This window comes from Perca flavescens, chromosome 5 (assembly GCF_004354835.1).
Source record: "Perca flavescens isolate YP-PL-M2 chromosome 5, PFLA_1.0, whole genome shotgun sequence".
Taxonomy (NCBI): Eukaryota; Metazoa; Chordata; class Actinopteri; order Perciformes; family Percidae; genus Perca; species Perca flavescens.
In genome coordinates this window covers 18,264,995-18,291,553 of record NC_041335.1, presented here as the reverse complement: position 1 = coordinate 18,291,553, position 26,559 = coordinate 18,264,995, and the positions used below count along the sequence as shown (strand labels likewise).

The following is a 26,559-nucleotide window of genomic DNA, read 5'->3' as shown; positions in this document are numbered from 1 at the left end:
CCTCTTTTCAAATACGTAAAGGAAAAGTCAGTTACAGCTGCTGGATTTGTGCCAATTGAATTTAGTGTACAAATGTTGCAACCAATCGAAACTGACTCAACATGCAGCCATCTGTGCACCCATTGGTCCATTTAAAACTCCTTAAAGCAGGTTAAAGTTAAAGTGCTGACGTGCACATGTAGGGATTGTTTTTCATCTCCCCCTTTCATCACATCATGGTTTTGATTCCTCTCCCTGTGCTTGTATTTAAAAAGATTACTGGAACCGATTTGGACAGTTCTGCAGTTTATCACATGCTGAGTTTAGGGGTTGTCCTTGTCTGAACATTTTCTTTTGTGATTTTGCTTTATGTTTAATCTGATAAGCACAGAAAAAAAGGCCCAAAATGCAGCCTGTTTTGAAATGCTAAGCAGAAGTTATTGTTTTAGAGTAGAGGCCCAGCCCTAAGGCTGTTCTGTTATATCTCAATAATGAGTAAATAAATCATAAATCAAGTCCTAAAACTTGGCAGTGTCTACTGGCTGCATAATCACATTATGACATTTATTCTGCAGTAAGCTTGACAGTGTGGTAACAGACTGCTCCCTCGAGTGTTTGGTTAGTGCACGTGTGTGTGTTTGTGCGTGTGTGTGTGTGTTGTGAGAGAGACACTAGACAATGATAGAAATGAGCAAGTGTGTTCTCATTTCCTCTCTTAAACTCTGACACTCCTGGTCACTGCTAGGTTGGACCCAGCTCCAGTTCCTGATGGTCAGATTTCACTACCATCTCTTTCCTTGTGAGTCAGCAGGAATGTGAGGAATGACCTGTACGAGGCCTGGCCCTTTCCCACCCAGCTCTCATCTGCCCATTTTTAGGCATTCCCGAGTCCAGCTTAATTTTTCTCTTTTTCACTTTGTCATCCTTTCTCCCTGTCAACCACTTTACTTTTCCCCCCTTATCGTTTTCCTTCTTCCTCAAATACTTTCTTCCTGCCTTTTCTGAGCACTTTCTCCTCTTACACATTATTTTCAGTCAGCTCAGCACTTTGAATTTCCACAAATTATAGTATATAGGAGAGCCCCTCTGCGCTTGTACAGCTCGGGCTGCATATTTTGTCAAACCGCAGCGAGACCTCAAAACCACTGGCCCTCTTCATCTCTCTTGAGACATCTACCCCACCTTCTTCCTCCTCCAGGCCCAGCAGGGGGGGCACATAAACCCCCTTTTCAACCCAGCAGGCTGCAAGGCTTAGCTTAACAACCACATCCAGCTCCCTGTAGTAGCAACCAGTTGGCATACAAAGGTTTGTGTGTCGACTGCAGGTTTTAACTGGTGCAGCAGGAAGCCTTAAAGTGTGTGTTTGTGCGCGAAGTGTATCAGAAAAGCCTGCCAGAGGAGCAGGAGCTGCTCATCTCTGCATGTGTTGACCGGTTCCCGCTGTCGACCAAAAGGCAGATCTGTCTCTCATTTGACAATAGAGGGCTCCCTCCACCCTCCCATACTCGCGGCTGTCGCTAACAAGAAAGCATCCAGCTCGCTGACTGGTGTGTCTGTCTGCAGGTGTGCTTTTATACACACAACTCACACCTTAATTACTCCTCTTTCGCTCAAAAAATAAATCATTTTAAGCTAATAGCCACTTGGAACAATGAAATGGCTCTGTAAGTGTTTTAAGTGAGCCACTTCATCATCTGAGTCTCTGGGGCCTCCTGCAGCCTGGCTACTGTTCAACCAAGAAGAATTCCAGCCACAGAAGAAGACACCTGGGCGATAGGTCGACCCGGCAAACTGAACACACTTCTTTCTTATAGCCGAGCACCAGCTGTTGCCATGCCTGTTTCTCATCCTCTGCTCCTTGCTCAGGTGGTTCTGTCTTTTCACATTAGTGAAGTCAGATCACTTGTCATCACCAATCGATAAGCCGTTCATCGGCCCTGCTGACCCTGTAACTCCCTATCACACATCTAAAACTAAGCCAGGGCCGTTTAGTCTAATACTGTCTGCATGTCACACACCTGAATGATACTTGTGTTTATTATCTGTCAGCTATGACTCTGGTTAGGCTGCGATCTTTAACAAAACTTAAACTTTACAGCTATGAACTGAGGCACAGCATGAGTTTGATGTCAATGAAAATGCTAACTTGCTGATCAACCCGGATGTCAACCTGCTGTTGGCACTAGAGTAAATGTCAGGGGATTACCAAAGTCAGTAGGAATCATCCTCTGGGGACCATTAACGTCTGTACAAAATTTCATGGCAACCCATTTAAGTCTGGCGAGGTCAGTGATTCGAGGGTGTTCCGTGCCGTCGTCAGTCGGAGGAGCCGTCGGCCTTAATTTGGGCCGATTTCACTTGTTGAATCGGACAGTGAGCAGTCGGACTCAGTGACCAATCTGATTGGTGGAGTGCTAACCCGGAAATGACGAGTGGGATGAGCGTGACAAACACCTCTCAAAATCTGACGAAAATCTTTTAAACTGACCTTTGTTGATCTGAAATGAAAACGGATTCAGCAACTGCATGGCCTATTTCTCGCTTAAAATGTTTTCCGAAACGAACAAGCCGCCATTAAGGTCGATTTTGAAATTCAGGAGAAGCCAGACCCACGTGATGCGTTCGTCCAATCAGCTGCCGATTTTCATTTTTTGGGCAACAATACAGATTAGAGCTGCTTGTTGTTATGGAGACGTACTGCTTCGGTGTGTTCCGAGGCACTTTTTTTACCAACTCGGGGAGGCAGTCAGTCCAACTGCCTTTCGTGCTGACGGTCGGGTTGGTGTGTCAGAGCCTTTAGGCATTGTTATAGTTCAGTCAACTGACAGACCAACATTGCTATCCCAAGAGCCAAGCTGCTACTACTGCAGCTAAAAACTTTTTCACAAAATGTTTCAGTATACTCTGGCTGGACATCTGTGTGTTCAGGCAGATTGGCTCACAGTCTCTCTTCTTGAAAACAAATGCATTATTGTCCTTGCTTGACAACATTAATTACAGAGGGCAAGAGATGGCAACTGAAGGAACTTGGAGCTACGACTCTACGCTATGAGCGCTGCTGTTCTGCTTATTCACCGCTCTGTACTTACACTGAGAACAAGCCTGTGAACCTATACTGTAGCACTGGATTCCTAAATAACTGTATGGCTGTTTCCTGACCATGCTTCTGTGGTGTACTCACTCATAGATAGATAGATAGAATGTTTGGCGTCCTGTGTCGCGTCCTAATTTTTTTTAGCAAACTATTAGGGATGCACGATTCAGAAAATGTCACGATCGATTGAATATTGATTTTATTTTAGACTCAAGATTCGATTCAAAATCGATTTTTGATTCAAATTGATTCTCGATTTTAAAAAAAACAATTCACAGTATGTAAATGTAGTTACTTTTCCCATGTGATTGCAGTAGCCGTACAATTTTAAAAGAAAAATGCAACACATGAAATGTAGTTTGATATTACTTTGTGTCTTCATACAAAAATAAAAACTTTTGCAACTAAAAACTGCAAAGTGCCAAGCTTTGGCCAGCTTTCAAATACATTTAATTCAAGTATAAAATAAAACTGTTAAATAAAAAGAGCTTTTTGGTCAGAGTTTGGTGGGAGTTTAGAGCATTGAAAGAGTGCGTTGGTTGACTGGCATGTTAGGAGGAGGTACTTTAGGTTGTTGTTTGTCCACGTCTTTAATGTTAATCTCTGGGTGATGGCGTACCATGTGAGTTCTCAAGTTTGTGGTGTTTCCAAAATACTTAACTTTCGCTTTGCAAAGCCTGCATATAGCATGATTCCTATCAAGTTCCATCTTCCCCTCGAGGTTATAAAAGCCGCAATGTGCCCAAACTCTCAGCTTCACTGAGGATGGAGCAGGTTGAATAATTTTGTGAGGTTTGCCATTGTTTGCGCCAACTAAACTACTTCTGCTGCACTCGTTCTTCTTTTGATTATAATAAGAGTATCCAGGCGTCATTGTGAATTTGATGCAGCGAGCTAAACTCATTTAAGGACAATATAGTAGTATACACGCCAGTACAAAATGAGAAAAATAAATATGAATCAATTTTTGGAATTCTATGAACCGATTTTGAATCTGTAGAGCTTGAATCGCGATACGAATGTGAATCGATTTTTTTTTTTTTTTTGCACACCCCTACAAACTATAAAAACACATTAGTCTTCATGCCCTCTATTTGTTTGTCTTTTTCTGCTGTACTTGCAGCTGGATGGAACCATGGATCTGGACGAGAGGCGCCTCATCCGTTCAGCCATCCGGGAGTTAAGGAGCAGGGAGATCGAGGACATGGAGGCCGCTCTGGCCAGCAAGAGAGTTCGACCCACACGCCTCAAACAGCAGGAGGACAAGGAGAACCAGCACAGGTAAGACCACACTAGAGGTTGACCGATATGGGTTTTCTCAGGCCAATGCCGATCTTTTGAAATCAGGGTCGGCCAATGGCCGATATATGCTGCCGATTATTTTTGGCCGATATTTGCTTGTTTTTAACCTCCTATTTGAAAGATAAAATTTAACACTAATAAGTACTTAAGATACACAAAATTTCTCAACAAAAACATTTATTGAACACCAGTCTGCACTTGTATACTTACATTAAACATGTATAATGTAAAAACATATATTGTATAAATACACAAAACTGGTAAGAAGAAAGAAAATAAACTTAAATTTGTCAAATAAACTTTTCAATGAAAAGATAAAGTTTAGTGCACTTAGCAGCATTTATCAAACATCTGAGAACAATAAAATAAATTAACCATTTTAACAATAGCAGTGCTGACACACAGTAGCAACCAGCAGCATTTCTTTGTTTTGGTGTTGGCTGGGTGAAGTGCTGCCATAAGGGGCTGGTTTTCTTTTCAGCCATCAGACTTAATGACTAAAAAAAGGGGGAAAATACAAGGTTAAGTTAGTATTTTGTATAGTATCTTCTTCAAGTCATTTTATAGATGGGTATAGATATAAAATCTAACATTTGTTTTATAAATCAGCTAATAATTCAGTGCATTGTAAGTGATACAAGGCTAAAAACATTTCTATCATCTTCCCAAAAACTGTCCTGAAACATGTATTTTTGTTTTGTTTTGTTTGTTGACAGACAAAGCCAAATGGACAAAACCTAATTATCGCAAAAAAAAAAACAACTTTAGGCCATATGGTCAAAATTAAATGATTTAATAATAATGTAATAACTATAAATTATAACAATAATGTATTTCACTAGTAAATTGCTGTTGAACGACAAAAACAACCACCATGGCCAAAGGGTATTTTACAACAACTTTGAATGCACCGCGACGCACCGTCTGTGTTGTTCTTCAGACAAGTAAACAACGGCAGCTGCACACTGCTTAACATGCTGCTGTTGGATCATATACAGTGAAATAAATCACACTTTACACCGTTTAGCTGTCAGCATTTTAATTGTGTTTAATCCATCTGCTAGCTAACGGTAGGCTAACATTAGCTGCTGACGAGTGTAATGTTAACTAGCGTCACATGCTGCGATGTTTCGGTTATTCTAACATTCGTTTTCGAGCATCAGACAGCAACGCAGGCATATCAGTGGCGCCGAAATGACTCACAGAAATCCGCGCTGCTATTCGGTCCGGTAGATACGGGTCGTTAGGCACAGGTGCCGTATTAGCAGCGGGTCTACTCTGTACCAACCCTAGCAACGACGCTAGCAAAGCCAGTCCTTCACTAGCCTATGGTGCGGTGGTCTCTTTTAACTACAACTTCTTTCTCTGCATTGAGTTGACAACCCTCAACAACAGAACAGAACAAATAATAAAAGTCTCAGATCCACTGTCTGTGATTGCAAAATTCTAGCTTAATTATTGTGACATGACAGCATGACATGACAGCTATTAAAATCCAAAGTAGCCGAACGTCATGTCGCCTATGTTTTTTTCTCGAAGTTGGCAGTAACATGTCATACGTTTTTCATTAAATATATAGGACTTTAAGAATTTAATCCTTACCGTTTTCTCCGAAGAACAGCTCCTTCCTTAGGCACTGGGTGAGGTCTGCTCACTCTGCTGGTAATTGACTCTAGGGGCAGCGTGCGTCAAACACGTGTTCCACAACAACAACACCAGGCTGCCCGCAGATGCGCCTGCCTATTAATCGGCTTGATATTGGCCGATGCCGATTATGTAAAAAATGCCAAAAAATCGGCCGATTAATCGCGGTCGACCTCTAGACCACACACACACACACACACACAATGCACAAAGAGACCTGTCCAAATATCACCAGTCCAGGTGAACTGGAGATGCTGAGAAAACGCTCACAAAAGCCAGATGCAGCATTCCTCAACTCAAGTGGGAAAAGGGAAAAGTCTGGAAAAGTCATGTCAGGAAATCATAGGAGACAGAAAACTGCAACCACAGTAAATCTTCAATTTTCCATTGTGTATGCTCATTTCACTGTAAATACTTTCACTTTAAAAAATGTGTCCTTATGTCACATTACATCTCATGAGAGTCAGACTGAAGTAGTTTTCTCAGCTCATTTGTTTGTTTATTGCTTTAGTCAGAGAATTTTCAGTGATTTCCAGTTCAGAAACAAACCGCTAAGGATAACTCCATTTTGTTAATAAACACGTTTTCTGCTGGCAAAGTGAATGAGAAACAGGACAAACAGGCTTTAGTTATTAAAGATCATCCCGGTGTTCCTGTAAACATTGTAATTATCTGTGTTTTAAAGACACTTAGTGGAATATAAGTCTTCATCAAACCTCATGTTACTTTTATTAAAAAATAATATTTTAGGGGTGATTTATGTAATTTAGGTGATCAATGCAGGTTTTTGTCTGACGATCTTGACCCTACATAGCTCCTCCTTAGCCATCATATATTTGACCAAATCACAAAAGTCAAATAGTATGGGAACTTAAAGCTTTGATGGTCTGAAGTTAATTCTCTATGTGGATGAGGTGAGCTTTGCATGTCAGGATGGACTGAATCTTGTAACCGGGGACTGTTGATGACTGGTAATGTCTGAATCTGAGCACAGCAACAATTTAACACTATTGGATGTGAAGAGGATACTCAACCTTCTGCTGTCGTTTTCTCTCACTGGATACAATTAAGACCAGTGGCCGGGCCTAATCATTTCCATTCACTGCTGCTCTCAGAAGTCTTGGATTACAATAACAAAGCCTCACTGAAGCTGCTAGAATAAGCATACCTACCGAAGCAAATGCGCACACACGTGTTAAGACACACACACACACACACAAAACCCGTCTGAAAGTTGCATTATCCCGTACTTCTCAGTGGTGGAATGTGAAATATTCCACTCTGACGTGCCACACATCCTTTAATACCAACGACTGAAGAGAAGATAATAAGAGAACTGGAGGAGCGTATGAGTAATAGAAACCAACATAAAAGTGAGCAATAAAACGGGGAAATGAGGCTGAAAAGAGGGGGGAAGCCTATTTTAGACACTCTCTGTCATTGCTGTCAAATCTGTTTTGCCAGAGTATTACATTTTCCACGGTCGATTTGTGACCGTTTCCCCTGATGGGCCAATAAAACAATGTGTTATCTTGGAATTGTTTTCTGCTGCCTTTCACATCCACAGAGAGGCCTCAGGATAGAGTCAGTGAAGCACACCATTTTGTATTTGGATATTTTAACATACTATGATTTCCCAGTTTGTAGCTTGCTGCATGAGCACAAGTTGACTTTCAGTCATAATGACCACCATTATAACCACTTCACCATCTCTCCTTCTCAGGTCAGAATCCAGCGCCAACTTGGACGTCCTGTCACGAAAACTGCAATCAATCGAGGACATTGATGAGCTCACGAAAATGGTGGGTATTAACGGACAGAATATCATGAAAAATGGTGACACTACATGCTTGTTGTGTGCACACTGATATTTTGTTTTTGTGTGTGTTTGTGCAAAGCTCCGTGCCGCCAGCGAGTATGAGGAGAGGAAGATGATCAGAGCAGCCATCCGACAAGTCCGAAATGAACAGCAGCAAGGTGAGTCCAGCTATTTCTTTTTTTTATTTTATTTTTTGGGCTTTTCTGCCTTTTAATGGACAGGACGGGTGAGAAAGGGGAGAGAGAGAGAGGGGGAAGACATGCAGGAAATCGTCACAGGTCAGAGTCGAACCCAGGACCTCTGCGTAACCTCTAAATATATGTGTGCTTGCTCTATCCACTGAGCCAACCCGGCCACAGAGTCCAGCTATTTTTGATAAAATGGAGACAAGTCTGTATGTCTGTTAAATATGATACCACGGGTGCCTGGTTAGCTCACCTGGTAGAGCAGGTGCCCATATATAGAGGTTTACTCCTCGACGCAGCGGCCGCGGGTTTGACTCCGACCTGCGGCCATTTGCTGCATGTCATTCCCCGCTCTCTCTCTCTCTTTCTCCCCCCTTTCAAAGTCTAAGTTATCCTATAGACATAAAGGCCTAAAAAATGCCTCAAAATATGATACCACATGAAAGATGCCTCTTTTCACTGGTCAGATTAAACTCCTATGTGACACAAGCTGTGTGGTTGTAACAAAACATTTGAGGATGGTGCATTTTGTCACTGTGTTCTGGCAACTCACACACTTAAAACTGTTTAGTCTGAAGATTGTGCTGCAAAGATCTAGTTAAAGGTCAAAATGTCAGACTTTGAAAGACCATAATTATGTTCTGGTTGACAGAAAACTTTTGGCACAAATCTAGCCCTATCGCCCTTAAGGGCGAACATTTAATACATTAGGACACCAAAAAAAAAGTGACTCAATATTCTAAATGTTATGCGATATTCTGGACACCACTGCTTCAATCTTGATGAAAAAGGTAGATGCATTCAGGGAAATTCAGTGTGTGTACCAAATTTAAAAATAAATGCACCGATTGGCCTGATGAGGGCGCTGAAATTACAGGTAGAAGATAAACTGTGACCTTAACTGACAGTTTCATTTTCATTTTAAAGTTTAATTATTTTTTAGGAAACATGGTACATACATAGGTAGTGTTTATGTGAATGCATAATTCCTGTGGGAGAGAGAGCGGGCTGTCTGTGGTCGCCATAGTTACTGTGGCAGATCTACCTATGATGCTGGATCAGATAGTGGATTCCTGTCATTCCTTAGCGCTGTCTGGTTTGTGTGAGGCCCCTGTCACTCTCAAACACTGATGCAGCCTCCTCCTATAGGGCCATGTCTGGGAACCTCAGAGAATCTTGTTTTGTGTTTTCTCTTCTCCTGATTTCATAAATGACCAGAGGTTTGAAATCAGATGGGATAATGATTCACCTACTTCATTCTAATTATTGTGCTACTGCCGTGTGTGTGTGTGTTTTTAGGGACTGTGGAGCGGGGTAAAGCTCAGGGTCGCTGCCTGGAGCCTGAGAGTGTGGAGCCCCAGAGTAGCATGGGAACTGGGGTGAGTACAGCGGAGTTAACAGAATGATCAGTGTCATTTAAAGGAGAAATTATTAAATGTCACTGCATTATGGTGATATAGTCTGAACGTCACATTACAAGTGTGTAATGAGTAAACTGTCCCAAGTCTAATACTCACTCGTGTCAGCTTCCATTTGCAAAAATGAACTGACCAGCAGACTAATTTGCGGGTGCAATGTTTGTTTGCATGGCAACAGTGACTACTGAGGTTTCTCTGCTGCTACAATGAAGAATGCAACAAACGACAACAAGCATTGTGACTTGAGTCACACAATTTCATGAATGCACACACACACACATACACACAAAACACGTGCTTTGGCTGCCATGCAGCAAAGAATGTGCTTTTGTTTTTTATATCTTCATTCAGGTTTGGCCAAGTATGAGGAGAAAGATCAAATTTACTTTGAGCCTGGTGTTTAGTGAAGGCAGTAAATAGTTTTTGACAGGGACGGTCTCCCAGACACTCTCATTTTGCCCACTATCCATCTCTCTACAGCCCTTCGATTGAATTGTTGCAGAAAACATGATGTGAAGACATAGGCTTACTGTTCGGGAGACTTTGTCGGGAGCCAAATGTTATCTTATCTGCTGTGTTTGCTCACAGTTTTGTTTTGATAAATGCTCTTTTTGCCAGTGGATGAGATTTTAGTGGAGGAAAACAAAGTTATATCTTGCTGTATGTGGTCACTGTTGTAGCTCAAGCTCAAGGAAGTGGAGGAACACCTATTTACGCTTTAAAGGAAAAATACAATCAGTCGCATTATCCGAGTGTGAAAGCACTCACTTTTCCCGCAAAAGTGATGTAAAGGGGAAGGAATGAATCGCTGTTAGTATCCGTCCCATTGTCTGTTGCTGTGTGTGTGCGCGTGTGTGCGTGTGTGTGTGTATTCTCCTCCGATAGGAAGCAAGGACAGCATCCTGGCGTCACAGGATGCTGTAACATTCAAGCGTTTTTACCTCACTTCCTGTAAGACAGCTGAGCTGTACGGCGGTGGAGTTGTGAGCTACAGGTGGTGTGAGGGATGACGGGGGTTTTGGAAGTCTGGATAGTGAGGAGGGCGGGGGAAGTTCGGACAGACAGACAGGCAGCCCACCAGCTGTGCCTCAGCAGCCTAGTCTGCGCTGGAATGGGGACCGGGCCAATAACAACATCAGCCAGCAGCAGCAGGGCTCCTTCCACTCACATCACAGCAGCGGATCTCTTTGAGCTGCGTACAATTGTCCCGTGGCAGATGGAGGTCCTAGATAGGCCTCCACAGCAGCCAAACACACACGTAAACACACACGCAATGTGTGTACTCTGCCAGCAGCTTGAAACAAACACCAGTTCAAGACCTCAAGTAACCAAAATGTAAGATGGAAAATATATGGAGTATATGCATGTTTAATTAGTGGGTTTGGGGAACATTTCATCCTCAAAATTATCATATGTATTTCAATTACTCTAATAACTGTGTTATCTTGAATTCTTGAAGAAAATTTAGTTTTTGCATGCCTCCACGGTGAATGAAGAACCCAAATGCAGAGGAAATAATTAATGAATTGAAGAAAAAGTGGGCTAGAAATGTGACATAGAAATGATCATTTTGAGGGTGAAATATTCCTTGTAGCTGTAATTCTACCAGAATCCAACACCCATTATAAGGTAATAACTGTATTTAATGGCCATGTTTTAATGACATGCAAGGATAGCTGACGTACAATAAAAGTTTCCTTTTGCTCATTTGGGAGAAACCATACTTTAACAGCTTAAAAAAAAAACTTTAATTATATGTATGTAGCAACAAAAAATGCCAGTAGGAAAAAGGATCAAAAAGTGCAAAATATTTAATAATTTAAATGAGCTCCTGTTACAGTCAAATATCTAATTTTGTCTCAAGTAATACAACAATTAGAGAAATGAAAACAAGAGGTCAAAACTAAGACAGTGTGTCAGAAGTTAATGTGTCAACCAGGCAACCCTTGTGTGTGTGTGTGTGTGTGTGTGTGTGTGTGTGTGTGTGTGTGTGTGTGTGTGTGTGTGTGTGTGTGTGTGTGTGTGTGTGTGTGTGTGTGTGTGTGTGTGTGTGTGTGTGTGTGTGTGTGTGTGTGTGTGTGTGTGTGGGGGGTCAGATCCCTTTGGAGACTAAATGGGAGGGAGGGGAAGTCAAAGGAGTGGCTTGTTGGTATTATGTGTGCGTGTGGTGTTGGTGGTAGTGTGTGTGTATGTGTGTGTCTGAGTGTGTATGATGTGGCTTAGGGAGTAGAGCGGCAGAGTAGCGGACGTCCTGACTCCAAGAGGGTTACTCCTGAGAGAGAGCAAGAGAGAGAGTCAGGCAGGCAGTGGGTCAGCAAAGAGAAGGTAAATGTCATTCATATTTTTTTCTGCTGCCATTTGTCACAGACTAAAGACTCCTCTTTGACTGTCTTTATCTTTTATGCACTGAAAGTCTATTTCAACATCTTTCCTCATTGAACTGCGCTTGTTTCTTACTGACGGAAGAATGGGACGTACCTGCCTCTCTGTTTACCTTTCAGGTTTGTGTACATAATGGTTTATTTCTGAGTTAGATCATTTTTGTTCACTTAAGTTAACAGTTTAACTCTTAGGATGTAGATGACACCTTAATGATGTATGAGATGAAACTGGGTCATTGACAACGTGCCTAATTCCAAAATGAATGCAACTTGATAAGGATTCTACAACAAGTTAAAGACTAAGTATTTTATGAATTAACCCTGCAAGTTGTCTCTTTGAGGTCACAGTTTAGGTAGACAGCATGCTGTCTAGGTGTTTTGGGAGAGCTCAGGTAGGCTGTTGGGTATGGTGGGTGTTGCAGTTCCAGACAGAGTTTTGTTTGCTCTCTGATCTCATCATAAACATGTTGCAAGAAGAGACCTGAGGAAAGAGTCATTTTAGCTGTCTTAAACTGGGCCTAACGTTTGCAATAGAGAGGGTTTAGCAGACTTTGGAGATGAGTTGTAGAAAAAGAAAAAGACCAGAAAGTCAGCTTAGATTGGCATGTGATGATGTGCACTAAGTATAAATGGGAAGGTGTGTGTGTGTGTGTGTGTGTGTGTGTGTGTGTGTGTGTGTGTGTGTGTGTGTGTGTGTGTGTGTGTGTGTGTGTGTGTGTGTGTGTGTGTGTGTGTGTGTGTGTGTGTGTGTGTGTGTGTGTGTGTGTGTGTGTGTGTGTGTGTGTGTGTGTGTGTGTGTGTGTGTGTGTGTGTGTGTGTGTGTGTGTGTGTGTGTGTGTGTGTGTGTGTGTGTGTGTTGATTGCTACTTCATTCCAGCTACTGTATTTCAGTTATTGGAGGTAAGCCGAGTGTGTGGCTCCTCAGGCTGCAGTAATGGAAAAAGAGCTGCCAGGTTTATTTCTCTCTCCAACGTGAAGCCCATGGAAGACCCTTAAAAGGTCTGACCTTAACGGTATAGTGATGGATTTAACTGTCATTGAAAACTTCGCATTAAAACCCAGCGTGTTATTCTGTAGCTGATGTCAGCTGTCTGAGTTGCTCAGTGAAGGAGGTGAGTGTGCCTCAGCGATGTCTCATTGTTTTTGTTTTTTTTCTGTTGAGGGTTCAGAGGAATCCAGATGGCCGACGCCTCGTTGTGGTCACAAGAGAGGACAGTTGTTTTTGTGTTTACGGGTTTAAGTTTTTGCAATTATAGTCCAACGCATCAGGCTCCTGAGGCCACGTGAGATGAGTGGTTCGGTGTCAGGGTTGGTTCCACTCTGTCAGGTCTTCACTGTTTGGACCAGAGGGAAGCCACTAATGATAGCATGGTGGCTGGCAGCAGGTTCGGAGCTCTGGTCTGCTTCTACAGTTCCACTTTATCTTCCCTTTTTTTCCCCTTCTGCCTCACTGTCTGTGAGAAATATGTTCCCTGTGGTTTAGTGGGAGCTGTGAAATGATGGCTGTGTCTGTCTGACTCCTGGTAAAAGCAGGAGAAGGAGAGGAGGGGCGGGTGAGGAAAGACTTGTCCTCTCTAATTGTGTTTATGGCTCAAACACAATAATCTCCCCCAGTGACTCTTTGAGTGACTCCACTCAAAAGGAGAATGCCCTTTGTGTGTGACCTCTCACATTATTGCACTGTAGTGCCTTCAAGTCTTTTGTGTTGTTGCAGAATACTGTTTGTGTCCTCCAAACTCATCAGACACTGTAATGACTCATTAAATGAGCATTCCACTAAACATAAGCAACTTTTAGCGTTGGCTTTAAAAGCTGAGAAGACTTTCTTTTTTTTTTTTTATGCCTCAGAATTTTGCTGCCACCAAGATTTTTTTGCTCCTTATTGGAAAATGGAAAGGCATGGAAAAATGTCATTGGAGCACCTTGTATGTAGATTTACACTGCTATGATGTCACATGTAGTATTTCAATTTTCTTGCTTCTTTTGAAGATTTTAACAGATCGATCTCTCCTGGACGATTTTAATTTTAATCTCCTCTTAACTACATTATGTGAAACATTTACTTGGCATCGTGTCTTTGTTAATAACCTGAGCAGTGCCATTCCAGATTCACCTTTCCTGTTTGTGTTGCCATCTCTTGCAACAGTCTGATTACATTTTCTCTTCAGTGATTGAACCGGTCTGCCCTGTAATCTGCACAAGGTGGGGAAGATCACAGTCAACGGAGCAGAAAGCCTTGAGTCCTTTCTCACCTCTGCCTCTGGCTTGTGTTTAAATTTGAGCAGGCTTTGTGTTCGGTCTCTCTCTGATCACACACTGCATTGATTAAAAGCCTTTTTTTTTTCATTTTTCTTTTACACACAGGTGTGACTTATAAGATTTTCACTCTGTGCCAGTCTCTTGTGTAGGATAGCATAGTTTACACATGGTCAACTGATTATGGTGTGTGGTTGAGTGTGTGTGCTTTCTTTGCTTGCTTGAGAGCTTGTGAATGTGTTTTCAGAAGCTTTTTGAAAGTAATAGTAGGCTTTAAATCTGGAGTTATATTTTTTAAGTATGTAAGGTCACGTCCTGTATGTTTTTTTGTGATCCACCCAAACCTTTGTTGGATTATTCTTAACCCAGATGCCTCTTGTGAAACACCTTTTAAGCAGATCTTGTGCCGTGATATAGTTAATCATTTCGAATGAGCTACAGAATGACCTATACCACCTGAAGCTCCACACGCGAGAGCTTTTTGCCCTTTCATCGAAAAGTTTGCAAGTCCTCGGTGTGTGTGTGTGTGTGTGTGTGTGTGTGTGTGTGTGTGTGTGTGTGTGTGTGTGTGTGTGTGTGTGTGTGTGTGTGTGTGTGTGTGTGTGTGTGTGTTGTGTGTTGTGTGTTGTGTGTGTGTGTGTGTGTGTGTGTGTGTGTTTGCTTATTTGTGCAGCTGATTCTCCTGTGGAGTAGCTCAAGATCAGGCATCAGAGACTCAACAGTAGTGCCGGCATCTTCATCTTTCCCCACTTGGGCCTGCCCTCCACACCTCTCCCGTTTCCTCTCCATATGCCAAAATACTCCCACCTCTCCTCCGAGATCTCACCCCTGCTGCGACTTTCCTCTATCAGTGCAGGTTAGGGCCAGCGTGTTGCGGAAAGAGCTGTATTTTGTGCTGCAGTCAGACTGCAGGTAATCTTGAAGGAGTGGGAGCTACGGTACCCGGGTCAAGTAAGGCTGCAAAGCAGAGATATAACACAGTATTGAACCATACATCGACTGTATATGTTGGCTCTTTTGGCAATCAGGGTCTCTCTCTCTCTCTCTCTCTCTCTCTCTCTCTCTCTCTCTCTCTCTCTCTCTCTCTCTCTCTCTCCAATGTATACAATGGAAAATAAAACAGATCTTTACTTTTCCAGCTGGACAAGCATGTTGCTCATCATGGCTTGAGCATTTGACCTTAACCTCCAACAAAAGACTGTTGTGATCACCAGCTGAGCTCAAACAGAGGATTGTAGGACTAATGTTTTCACTTTGGTTTTGATCAGAGGAATGGGTTGGCAGTTTGTCCCTACTAAAAACTGGAAGACATTGTGACCTGAGAAATGTAAAGAGCATTATACACCTGGAGCTTTATTGAAATGCACTGAGCATGTGTGATTCTTTTTTTTTTTTTTTTTTTTATTTTTTTCATTACAGTTGACCGAGCGGGAGAGTCACAGTGAGCGAGAGCGTATCAGATCTCCGATCCGGGAGTTACACGCCCAGCACACACAACAAAGCAGAGAGCTGCAGAGAAGAGGTAAGAAACCAAACTCACTACCAAACTGATTGTGACCGCCTGCCTAACACACATTGTCTGCATGCTATACACACTTAGATCATGTTTGGCCAACATGAAATCTTATTATCTGTAAACATTCACCTAAAGGTCAAGTTTGGGTAAGAACTCATAACTCGAAGCCAACACTGACCACCTCTGTTGCGTTTATGTGACTGCATACATCCGTCTTCATGCAATTTCCTCCTCACTGCCTGTTAAAATAGTAAGCTGAAGGAGCCATTCTCCTGAGGTGGCGGTCAGGAGGTCATATTAGTTCAGGCTCCTTAATCTAACTTTATTAACTGTTTGGAGTCCCTCACAGCCATAGGCTTAATGACTTTGGCTTCTTAAGTGAGAAGTCATTTCATTAACCACTCTGTTAGCCCAGCCATTAATAAAGTACTATGAATGCAAGCGTTCAGACGGGGATGAATGTGCTTCGTTCACTTCTGTGCTTTTGAAACTTTGCAGGCGCAGAGCTGACGATGAATAGCTTGTGAAACAACAAAAGTGCGTTATTGACAAGTCATAAATGTTGTTACAAACCTACCTACATCTTGTTCAATTTAAACAAACCAGGACAAACTATTAATTAGACATTCCTCTTCGTATAGGACACCAAATTTAACTTGGATCATCCTTGGCTGAAGATGAAAGTGTTTTTCTTCTTTTATTTAAGCCCGGGCCGGGCTGACCTAACTTGGCCCTTAGCTGAGAGCCATAATAATTGTCATTCTGTGTGGCCTTGGCTGCCCTGGACTTGGCTCCCAGTGTCCTTCTCATGGACCTGGGGTTGGTGGTGGGGTTATGGGAAGCAACAAAGGGAAACCCAACAGCCACACCTCTGCTAAATAAAGCTGATACCAGAACTAAGACCTAGTTGACTTGGCGGAGAAAGTCCCCACTGTTCCTTATTTATCCCTACCTTACAATTTAAACCAGTGTGAAGCTAGGGTGAACAAAATAAGGTCACCATAGAAAAGCAAAGGAGGAAGGTGCCTTTTTAAAGTGGACACCAATCAACTAGGACACTACCGTTTATGGTTGGGAAAAGACAGTGTAGCCAGGGTGGGCCAGTGGTTCTTAAATGGGCGGTTGTCTTTTTAGCAGAGGGAAAGTGGCAGAAAATAAGAGATTGACTTGGACAATCAGTGGCGGCTTCTTTTTGCTCTTTGAACACACCTCGCAGACAGAAAAGCTTATATTTACCTCAATGAACATGCGTCCAGCCGTACTGTAGTCTAGTGCAAACTACAACTTGTACGTCTGCGAGTTAGGAAATGAAATGTTTGAAGAGATGCTCAGTGGAATGTGTTGTGTGCTTCAAGTTCCCAGAAAGAGAAACTTGCTCAACTGAAGTTTGACACTTGTACCAATTTTTAACACAAAACCCTGTGAAAGACTGAACACAGGAGCATATATGACCATTTATAACAGGCCTCTAGTCATGCATGTAAATCAGGTCATTACCTCTCACACAAGACCTTGGTCTGGAACTGTGGCACCATACAAGTCACTGCTACAGTAAATCATAGAGGAGGTGGTCATGAGATAAATCTGAGAGGATAACAGAATTGGAAAAAAAAGACAACACTCAAATCTTGTGAAAAAAAATGAACAAAATGTTATCAGGAAACCTAACGTTGCATGAACTTCTCACAGCTCAGAGACGTATGCAAGCTGTAACAAAGGGTCAAGAGTGGGCATTGATCACTACGAAGGGTCACAAGCCAAAAAGGTTAGGAATCATGGGCATATCACCTAAAAATATGTTGGTCAGCCAGACTCCTTTTTTGATGGCATAAATGGTTTCTGCATGTTTTTTACAGCCTAGTGTATATTTCTTTTCTTTTTATGGTACCATTATGAAAAGTGAATGCCGACAGCTTGAATGAGACTTTGATAGTAACAGAACATTTACTTCTTCTTTCTGGTACGCCAAAGCAGAGGTGTGTCGAACCCATGTAAAACCAAGGTCATCAGCAGGCGAGGCAGAGTAGAAAAGCCTGTGTTGAACTGTTCACAGCAACGACAAACAACAGCTTTCCTCGGGTCATTGCTTCGGTGTGAAAGAAGTATAAAGAAAATCCTTGGTTGGCCTTTGTTTGTGCTCTATATATTGACTGGCAGCAGAGTGCACAACTCAGGCTGCTTTTGTAGCTATTTCAGAGCAAAAAAAAAAAAAAAAAAAAGCAAGCCTCTCATTACCCAGCAGCATCAGGGATTTTCCCAGAAATCACTACACAATGGACATGAGAGCTTCCCGATGGCAAAAACATGAACAATAACGTGAGAGTTTGTAGAAGAAGCAATGTGTTTTTGTCTTTCACTTTAGTTGAGCAGTAATTGAGTTTGGGCTGAGTGCATCATTAGGTATAGACACTGCTGTCTAGTAGACCATTCATAGTGTCACATATGAGAATGGCAGCCATTTATTGTCCGATTCATAATCACCTTTTCTATTCAGACCGTATTACATAATCATCTGGTCTGTTTAACCAAAAACGGCTTGCCATTTATAAACAGATTGTTCACAAATTTAGCGAGCATCTTTTAATAGTAGGTGTTACACAATAAATAAATAATAAAGATCAGCTGCTTTAAATGAAGCTGTGAACATCCGTCTTGATCCTGTCTTGTCGGAAGTTGAAAAAGATTTCTGCGGCTGCCGATCAGACTCTTTGATTTGGTTTGTAAATGACAGGCATGCATACTTGGTGAACCCCATTTGGTTGCAGAGTTTGTGCAAACACAGGTCACACAGAAGTGTTTTCATGCCTCGGTGTGGGAATCTGATACATTCTTGGTTTTCTCTGTTTTCAGATATTTCAATCACTAGACGTACTATGGGGTGTTAGAGGTAAAGACTATCACAGAGGGAGGATGTGGGCAGCACTGAGTTTGGAGTGTGGTTTCCTGAGGAATAAAGGAGCATTGAAGGAGCTTGGACAGAGGGAAGGGGAAGTAGTTGTCCTTGTCTCTATTTCACCCCCACTTCATCCTTGACTTCTTGTACTTGCTTACCGCCTATGGTTAAGCCACATGCTCCCTCTCTTTAGTTGTGACCCCTCCTTCTCTTTTACGCACATCCACCGGCACAATCTTACAAATCTTGCTCAGGAACTGAGGCTGGTCTGGAGGAAATGCCTACATCCCCTCATGTCTCCACGTGCCTCCTCTGTGATCCCGAGTGATATTTTCTAGCCTGGCCTCCCATGCGGGCCTCTGTGCCACCAGAAGTATTTCATTTTCATCGCTTCAATCTCAGACTTCACCACCTACTGTTTCCTTTGCTCATGTAGTAACACCCTCTTCACTTTGGTGTACTACTGATATGACCGGAAGAATAGAAGTAATGTGAGAATCCATTTATTACAAAATCAGGAAGGCACAAGGTATTTATCGCTCATCATTTCATTTGTGTTTTCTGCTGCAGGCTCCAACTCAGGCATGGTGTTGGTTCTGGATCACCTGGTGAAGGACGATGGCCCTGGACCTCTGCTGATCCAGCCTCAGAGAGAGGCTGCTACAACAGAGCCTGAACTGGTCCTGTCTCATCGTCAAAGGTCCGACTCCTCAGCTTCAGACCGCAGTGTGACCTCTGTGCTTTCAATGCCCAATCTGGATTCTGTGGCCTCAGAGAAGAGTCTGGGCTCAGCCTACAGAGCCCGGCTGGACTCTGGAGCCTCAGACAGAAGCCAGAGTCCCTTACAGCGTGGTCGGCTAGACTCTGGGGCATCAGAGCGAAGCCTCAGCTCCCTGTCTTACGTCAGACAAAGACTGGGCTCAGATGTCTCAGACTCTGTCAGACCGCGTCTGGGCTCTGGGGCTTCAGACAGCATTGGTCTTTTGTCACGGAAACGGACTGACTCGGGTACATCTGACCAGAGTGTCAGTGTATCCTCTGAGGACAGAAGTCCAGCAGAGAAGGTGGAGGTCGCCACGAGGGGTTCAACTTCCAGCACAGATTCAGAAACCGAGAGCGGAAGCCAAGGTCCAGCCAGCCTCCATGCTCGGTCCAATCAGGACCGCATCATTGACCAGGAGCAGCCTGATGGGGCTGTTTTTTCCAGGAGAGATCCTGGAAATGGCCTGCTCAACGGTAGCGCCAAGGGAAAAATCGACATCCAGAAACAAAAGGTAGAGTTCAAAGTCCTTGTATCAGATGAATGGCTGTCGTCTTTGAGTCTGGACTATGCAGACAGGTGACAAATCAAAGGAAAACCCTGAATAAAAGAGAAACCTAATACGTGCAGCTTCCATACAGGGCAGGAGGGGTCACTGACTGATTTGATGATTATGAAAATGATCAAGACTTCACAGTTACCATATTTCAACAAAATTAAACACCTTTAAAGTCCAACTGAAATTACATGTGTTTTCTTTTTGTTTGCTGCACCATACATGACGTGTAGGTTACTGCACGTTACTTTGTCTCTATTTTTTTTACTCCGAAAAATGGATGACTAAATGTGATTACAGTTGGACTTTGGACACATTTGTTAGATAGCTCTTTCCACTCCCGTTGTCAAACCACCAAATGAGGGAATATCTTTTGGAAGAATGGTGTTCATCCCTCCAGTATATAGAGAGACATCTCTATGCAAAGGTGCGTTGCAGCTATTCTGGAGGCTTAATGAGACACTTCATGTTGGTTTTTCTTTTAATTTGTCCCCATCTGTATCAGTTTGAGCCAGCTGAACAGCAACAACAATACACAGTATTTATTATAAATGCACCACTAGAGTGGGGTGTTGAGCCACACAGCCACGGTCTCATGCAGGAACAGTCCAAGCTCTCTCTTTTTTTCCATTTCATTATCCCTGATAAACCCCGTCACTCCATTCTTCAGTGACACCCAGGTCACATCGGCATCCATAAACACACCATGCTGAACTCCTGTTATGTGCTGTTTAACTTTTGTTACTTGGCTACACAAACAAACAGTGTACCTGAGTGTCTCTGCTTCACCTCAGTGGCGTGTCACCCTCACCTGCTGTCGGAGAGAGATGGACATTGTTACAGGCCACAGGTTCTGTCTCTCTTCAGTCCACAGTACATAGAACACACAAACACACAGAGCTGCTGTTCGGTACTTGTCGTTAACTGTTGAGCAACAATTCCCATCTTTGGGGCTCTGGTCACCATGACACCACCGTGTCGCTCTTCTGAATGTGTTTACCCAAGGCTAGCCCCGGACCGCTTCTTGTATTGTTCCCTGCAATATGTGCTGATGCTCTGTCTCCTGAGAGTAATGTAAACACTCTGGGGCCCATCATGGCCCCGCTGCCAAAAAAAAGAACCGAGGCCCACTGCTTCACTCCAAACACAAATGTGTTACATAATGAACACACTGCCGGTTTATTCTGTATTTAGGATTGTGTAGGTCTATATGTGGTTGTGTGTGTGTGTGTGTAGTTGTCACCACAGCCGCCCATGTAGACTCCAGTCTCTCATGAATGTGCCTTGCTGCCCTGTTAAACATGGAGCTGTTGAGTATAGTAGCTCTGTGGTTTCAATCCAGGCACAGTGCATGTTAACCCTTAATCTTCTCTACTTCCTCTGCTGATTGTTCTATCATGTTTCTTTGTTTTTTCCACCTTTTTAGATGACAATTAACAGCGATCTGTCTCTCACTCGTGGCAAAGAAAAGGATTTGGGTAAGAAACTAGTCTAACTCTTAGTCCTGACCTAATTAATCAATAGAAAATCAATCAACATCACTTTTGATCATGTTTTAAGTCCAAACATTCATAATTTATAGCCTTTCAAATGTGATGATTTGTTGGATCTCTCTCTCTTTTCAATCATTGTTTGGGGTCAGTACTGTTGTTTAGAAAAATGACAGCAATGTTTAATATTCTTGGCTCTGAAAGAATCGTGAAGGGCATTTTTTACCATTAATGTTTTTATAGACTAAATTAAATTTTTAACTGTGAAAAATAATCACCAGATTTATTAATAATGGAAATCATACGTTATAACTCTTATATTCTCTTATAACTGTATGCACAGATTCATTTGGTTTAGTTTATGGTCAATGACATTGCATTTGTCATCTTCATCAGGGGAACTTAAGTGTGTAATAAAATGGGAATCACACCAGATGGTTTATAGCCTGCAGGACTCCAGTATATGGAGACAATGATAGCCATTAGTGGGACTGTAAAGTGTGCTGGGAAGGGAGTGTTATAATTGTTATGATTTACATAATTTTCTCTCTTTCTAACAGACAGTGTTCTTTTTTGTGTCCATTGTTCTATCAACTGTGGTCTTCCTTCTGAGCAGCTTCTTTGGAAGGATGACTTCAGTTCTTCTCCTCTAATGACTAGTGTTTTTTTCCGTTGGAGGGTCTGTGCCAAATCGTGAGCTTTGTACACATTATCTGACAACATTACGGATGAGAGAATGAAAATATATCCATGAGTGGAAGATACATGTCCTGAAAAGTCCAAAAAATAGAAACTGAAAGGCGGTGAAACGGGGGAGGTTAAGTCAAGCAAAATGAAGGGGCAGGAACAAAATGTAGAGAGATGAGGAAAAGAGGAATGGGATTTGTAGAGTGCTTTTAAGGTGGAGGAGGAGCTGATGATGAGAGCAAGAGATACTGTATGTGTGCTGAATTCATCCTGAATAGTGGAAGGGATCCAGGCTCTGTGTTTTTCTGTGATTTCAACTCCCCTCCTGCATTATGTCTTCACAGCACCTGAGAAGAAAGATGTTATATTGGAACAATTCAACCGCACCAACTCTGTACGTGATCGAATGCGCAAGTTCACGGAGCCCAGCCAGAGCCCAAACGTCCCAGCTTTGAAGAAAGATCCTCTAAGGAACGGGACCACCACTGGCAGTAGCGGCATGACAAATCTCTCCAGAGCCACTGAGCTGTTTACACACACAGCAGCATCCCTCAGCACATCTGGAGACAAGCCAGCAGGGCCATGTGTGGACTCCACTTCCCGCACCCCTGCCGCATCCCATAGTCAGGCCATACCTCAGCCAAGAGGTGTGGCTAACAAACCTCTGTCTTCAGCTAGCCAATGGCAGAACTCCATGGGTGGGACGAGGCATCCAGCTGAAAAAGATGTGCATGCCTCCAGTAACTCAAAGGAAGACAGGAGCCCAGGGAGAGCAGCTGGACAGCAGGTCACCCAGGGAGAGGCAGACCCAGACATGAAGACTTTCCTCACCATCGAGATCAAGGATGGACGTACCACCACCTCCTCTACGTCCTCCCCTCGGGGCAACATCGTACCCATCACCAACGTGACCCCACGCATTACCTCTAATGCACCTGGACAGAGAGCAGGTAGGAGCACCAACCAACAAGTCTAGCTCAGTCAGTGCTCAAATAAGTCGCTTCACATGATGCATTATTACTTCAGGATTGGAATGATGACGGAACACTTATGTTTCTTTAACCACTTAATGTACCATGCTTTTTAGGTGAAACCTTTTGATGAAAACCTTTTTAAAGCTCTCTATGGAGGTCGTACAGTATGTCGATCTGCGGCCCACTGCATTTCAGGCTGTATGACTCTTAATTTAGCGTCTATATGTCTTTCCTTGCTTATATCAACCCTTGGATCACAATGGAATCCCAGTCGCTGTGGGAGGCGACCGGCACCAAGGAATTGGTCACAAGTGGGATGATGCAAAGCGCATGCATGAGTGGGGATAACTGTTAGGGCTGAATATGAAACAGCGTGATTGTACTCAAGGGTATTTGTTATAATAGTGGGCAAGATGCTGCAATGTGGAGGGGATGAGGTCAGTAGTCAACAGAAGCGAGTGTATTGGGACAAAGGAAACAATAATTGTCTGTCTCAGGCCAGACTGAATAGTAATACTGTTACAGTGCAATTGAAGAAGCCTGATAGAACAACACAGTACAGTGTTTTTTTGTTCCATGCTGTAGATATTCATTGGGTGTTCATTTAAATGAGAAAAGAACTGGGAAACCAGTTAATTGATTACTTTGTCTGATAAGAAATGAAAACATAGAAACGAAAGTCATGAGTTAGCCAGTGGTGGCCCAGCAGTTTTAGACCCTGTGGGCACAATGGGAAAGGACCTGCATCATAGGACCCCGGGGCGGACACAAACCAGGGATGTTGCAGTTCAAGGTCACTCCCTTAAGCCTCCTGCATATGATCCGCAGCAAAACCGTGAGGTAGGGCGCAGAGCAAAGAGGCAAAGCGCAGAGGAGGAACGTTCTGGAATTGGTTGCGCCCATGGTTGTGCCTTGAAAGGTCAGCGGCAAGTAGGTCAAAGTTGAAATAATTTGAAATTTGAGCACAGCCCACGCCGACAATTCGGATGGCAAGGGTAGCGCTGCGCCTAGTTGGGCGGCACTGCTCTCCCCATAGGAAAACAATGGAACGGCCAGCGAGCAGTTTCACCGCATATCATGTGTAGGTGGCTTTAACTTCTGGGCCGGCCATTGGGGCGTCCCGTGAAAATAACTTTTATGGAACAAAATAATGAGACAGTTTTCCCTGGAACATGGTGGCTGATGAAGGAAGAAAATATATAAATATCTTTCAAAATAATGCATGGCCTTATCAGTTGTATTGAGCTAACCGTATCTGCTTTTTCTATCAGTCACGTCACACTGAAAAACACTACTTGCAACTTTTAATTACTAAAATATGTAGCATTTTGTAGGTGTTAGAGAGCCACAGCAAGTTTTCAATGAAGCATACTTAGATGGTGTGATTTTCTTTATTGTCAAGTAGTTATTAAGCATGTTAAGCAGCGACACATTGTTCCTGTACATGTACATACTCAGCACAGTACATACTCATAGTGCAAACGGTACCAGCAGGGATTCAATAATTGCAATAAGCAAAAACATGAATAGCTTGAATCTCAGTCTGTTTCAGAAGCAGAGCTGCTGCAGCTGCCATTACCGTCTGTCCAAACAAGCCGTCTTAAGTTTCAGCTCTTCCCAGCAACCGGGACCTCCAACCCAAACAGTTTATTTAAGACTCAAGCTGGACCTGTGCAATTACACCTCTTACAACCAACACCCCCGACACATTCTGGCAGCCCCACTGGGCTCCTTCATGAGGGTCCCACTGTTTTTTTTTTTTTTTTTTCTCAGCTCAATTTGCTTTAATGGTTTTGGGCTCCTTTTTTGGGAACCTGCCTGTCTCCCTCTGACCAAAGGCAGGTTGGGATTGTGTCTCCAGTTTCTTTCAAAAGTACCTACCAATAGTCTTAAATGTACACTATGCTGGGCTGGTGTGCATCAATCCTGTATTGTATCATATAGCTTGACAACAGGGCACAAGGAAATGCATGTGCAATGCACTCTTGCAGGCGAATAAAGAGGACTAAAGGTGGCGTCATCTACATTTTCTCGCTTGTCTCTCATTAGACATGAGACTGTGTTGTTTATTACACTATGGCTATGGCAGCTTATGTAACTGACTAATGGCCACCATATGGCATATGGGCGCCGGGACCTTTCTTGTCTTTCTGGAGTTTGTTTTTATTCAACCCATAGCTGTGGACTATATCTACCTGAAATAAAATGTTTTATACATAGAATCCATATAAATTTGTCTCTTCATTATGTCTGTTTCAGAATTGACCCTTGGCCTCAGAGCTACACCGTTCAAGATCTCCTCATCCAGCCTCTCCTCCGGATCCTCCATCAAGGTACAGGCTGCCTTTGCAAATTATTTTCTTAGAAATGATCAAAACATTGAGGCTTCGGAGAATCTGGTGACAGAACCTGACAAACAAATATCAAAACCACATTCACCGTTCCTTCCAATTAAAGATTAACGCTTTATTTTCATACTATTTCATTCCCAACGGACTTAATTGAATTCCGCTTTGTTTTTGCTGCGTCCCTGTCACAGCAATCCCCTATAAAGGCCTGAAAAGTAAGTGAGCCAGGACAGTGAAAGACAGACAGAGTGTGAGAAAGGGAGGGAGGAGAGGGAAGAACAGTGTTTATCAAACACAGAGTGGGTAGCCAGTCACATCTGTCCTTGTAGGGTATGTGAAGGAGAGAGAGGGAGAGGGAGGTGCTCCGGGCATTCCTAGTTTTTCTCTCGGCAGGCCATACCCACTGAGATTTATCTCAGTCCCCAATCACACCTGTCTGTCTGCATGCACACTGATTGCTGTCCAGCTGCATCGAAACACGTTGACACAAGTTCTTCATCGCATCTTTTCTCAGGGGGCCAAAACCTAAAGGTTCAACTCTAGCCTCTTAATTTGCACACTCTGATAGGAAGGAAATGATCAGAGTCTAATTATCCCCTCCCGTCTCACAGTGACCTCTGGGGGAACAGCTAAACTCCCATTTGCCTCATTCCTTATAACCTCCTCGTTCCTCCATGAAAGGAAGTGTCCTGATAAATGGAGAGTGGGGGATTGAGAGGATCAGGAGAGGAGAAGTGGTGTCCTGTGTTCTCTTAAATGGCTGTGTATTCCAACCCCTGTGTCTAGCGCAGCTGTAATCTGGTTATGGGATCTGGGAGCTGGTTAATTAGGGCTGAGAGGAGGCTCCACAAGGCTGCGGGGTACATTTAAGGTGTTGGAATGAGACTCCATCAGATATGCCCTTGTTGAGACGCACAAACACAAGGGCAGGTACAAACTACGATACCACAGCAGAGCCTTGTAGAAAAGGGATTTTGTAGGAAGAAGAGGACAAAGATTCTGCAGGAGCTGATGTTTATATTTGTCTGAGCTGAGTGCTGCTACAACCTTACCATAACGGCATGCAGGTAATGTCTTTGCGCGTGTACTCACATGGGTATGATATTACTAAACATGATGTATTTTAAATTATGCTAAAAGAAATATATGCTGTCTGCATCATATGATCTTCTTTTTTCAATTAGAATAGTTTATTTACCTCCCAGGACCTCTCACTGTTATTGATTATAGCCAGTCACCAATCATTAGTTTAGCCTT

The 26,559-nt window shown here is 43.0% G+C and overlaps 1 protein-coding gene across 4 annotated transcripts in view; it reads left to right on the top strand.

Moving 5' to 3' along the window:
• smtnb (smoothelin b) overlaps positions 1–26,559 on the top strand; it is a 52,196-nt gene that overhangs the window by 11,398 nt on the left and 14,239 nt on the right. For all 4 annotated transcript variants that reach the window (XM_028577948.1, XM_028577946.1, XM_028577949.1 and 1 more), the window contains exons 2-10: positions 4,197–4,354; positions 7,743–7,821; positions 7,918–7,996; positions 9,323–9,402; positions 15,498–15,600; positions 19,058–19,761; positions 21,230–21,281; positions 22,325–22,930; positions 25,214–25,287. In XM_028577948.1, the coding sequence (XP_028433749.1) occupies positions 4,197–4,354; positions 7,743–7,821; positions 7,918–7,996; positions 9,323–9,402; positions 15,498–15,600; positions 19,058–19,761; positions 21,230–21,281; positions 22,325–22,930; positions 25,214–25,287 (1,935 nt within the window). The remainder of the gene's footprint in view (positions 1–4,196; positions 4,355–7,742; positions 7,822–7,917; positions 7,997–9,322; positions 9,403–15,497; positions 15,601–19,057; positions 19,762–21,229; positions 21,282–22,324; positions 22,931–25,213; positions 25,288–26,559) is intronic.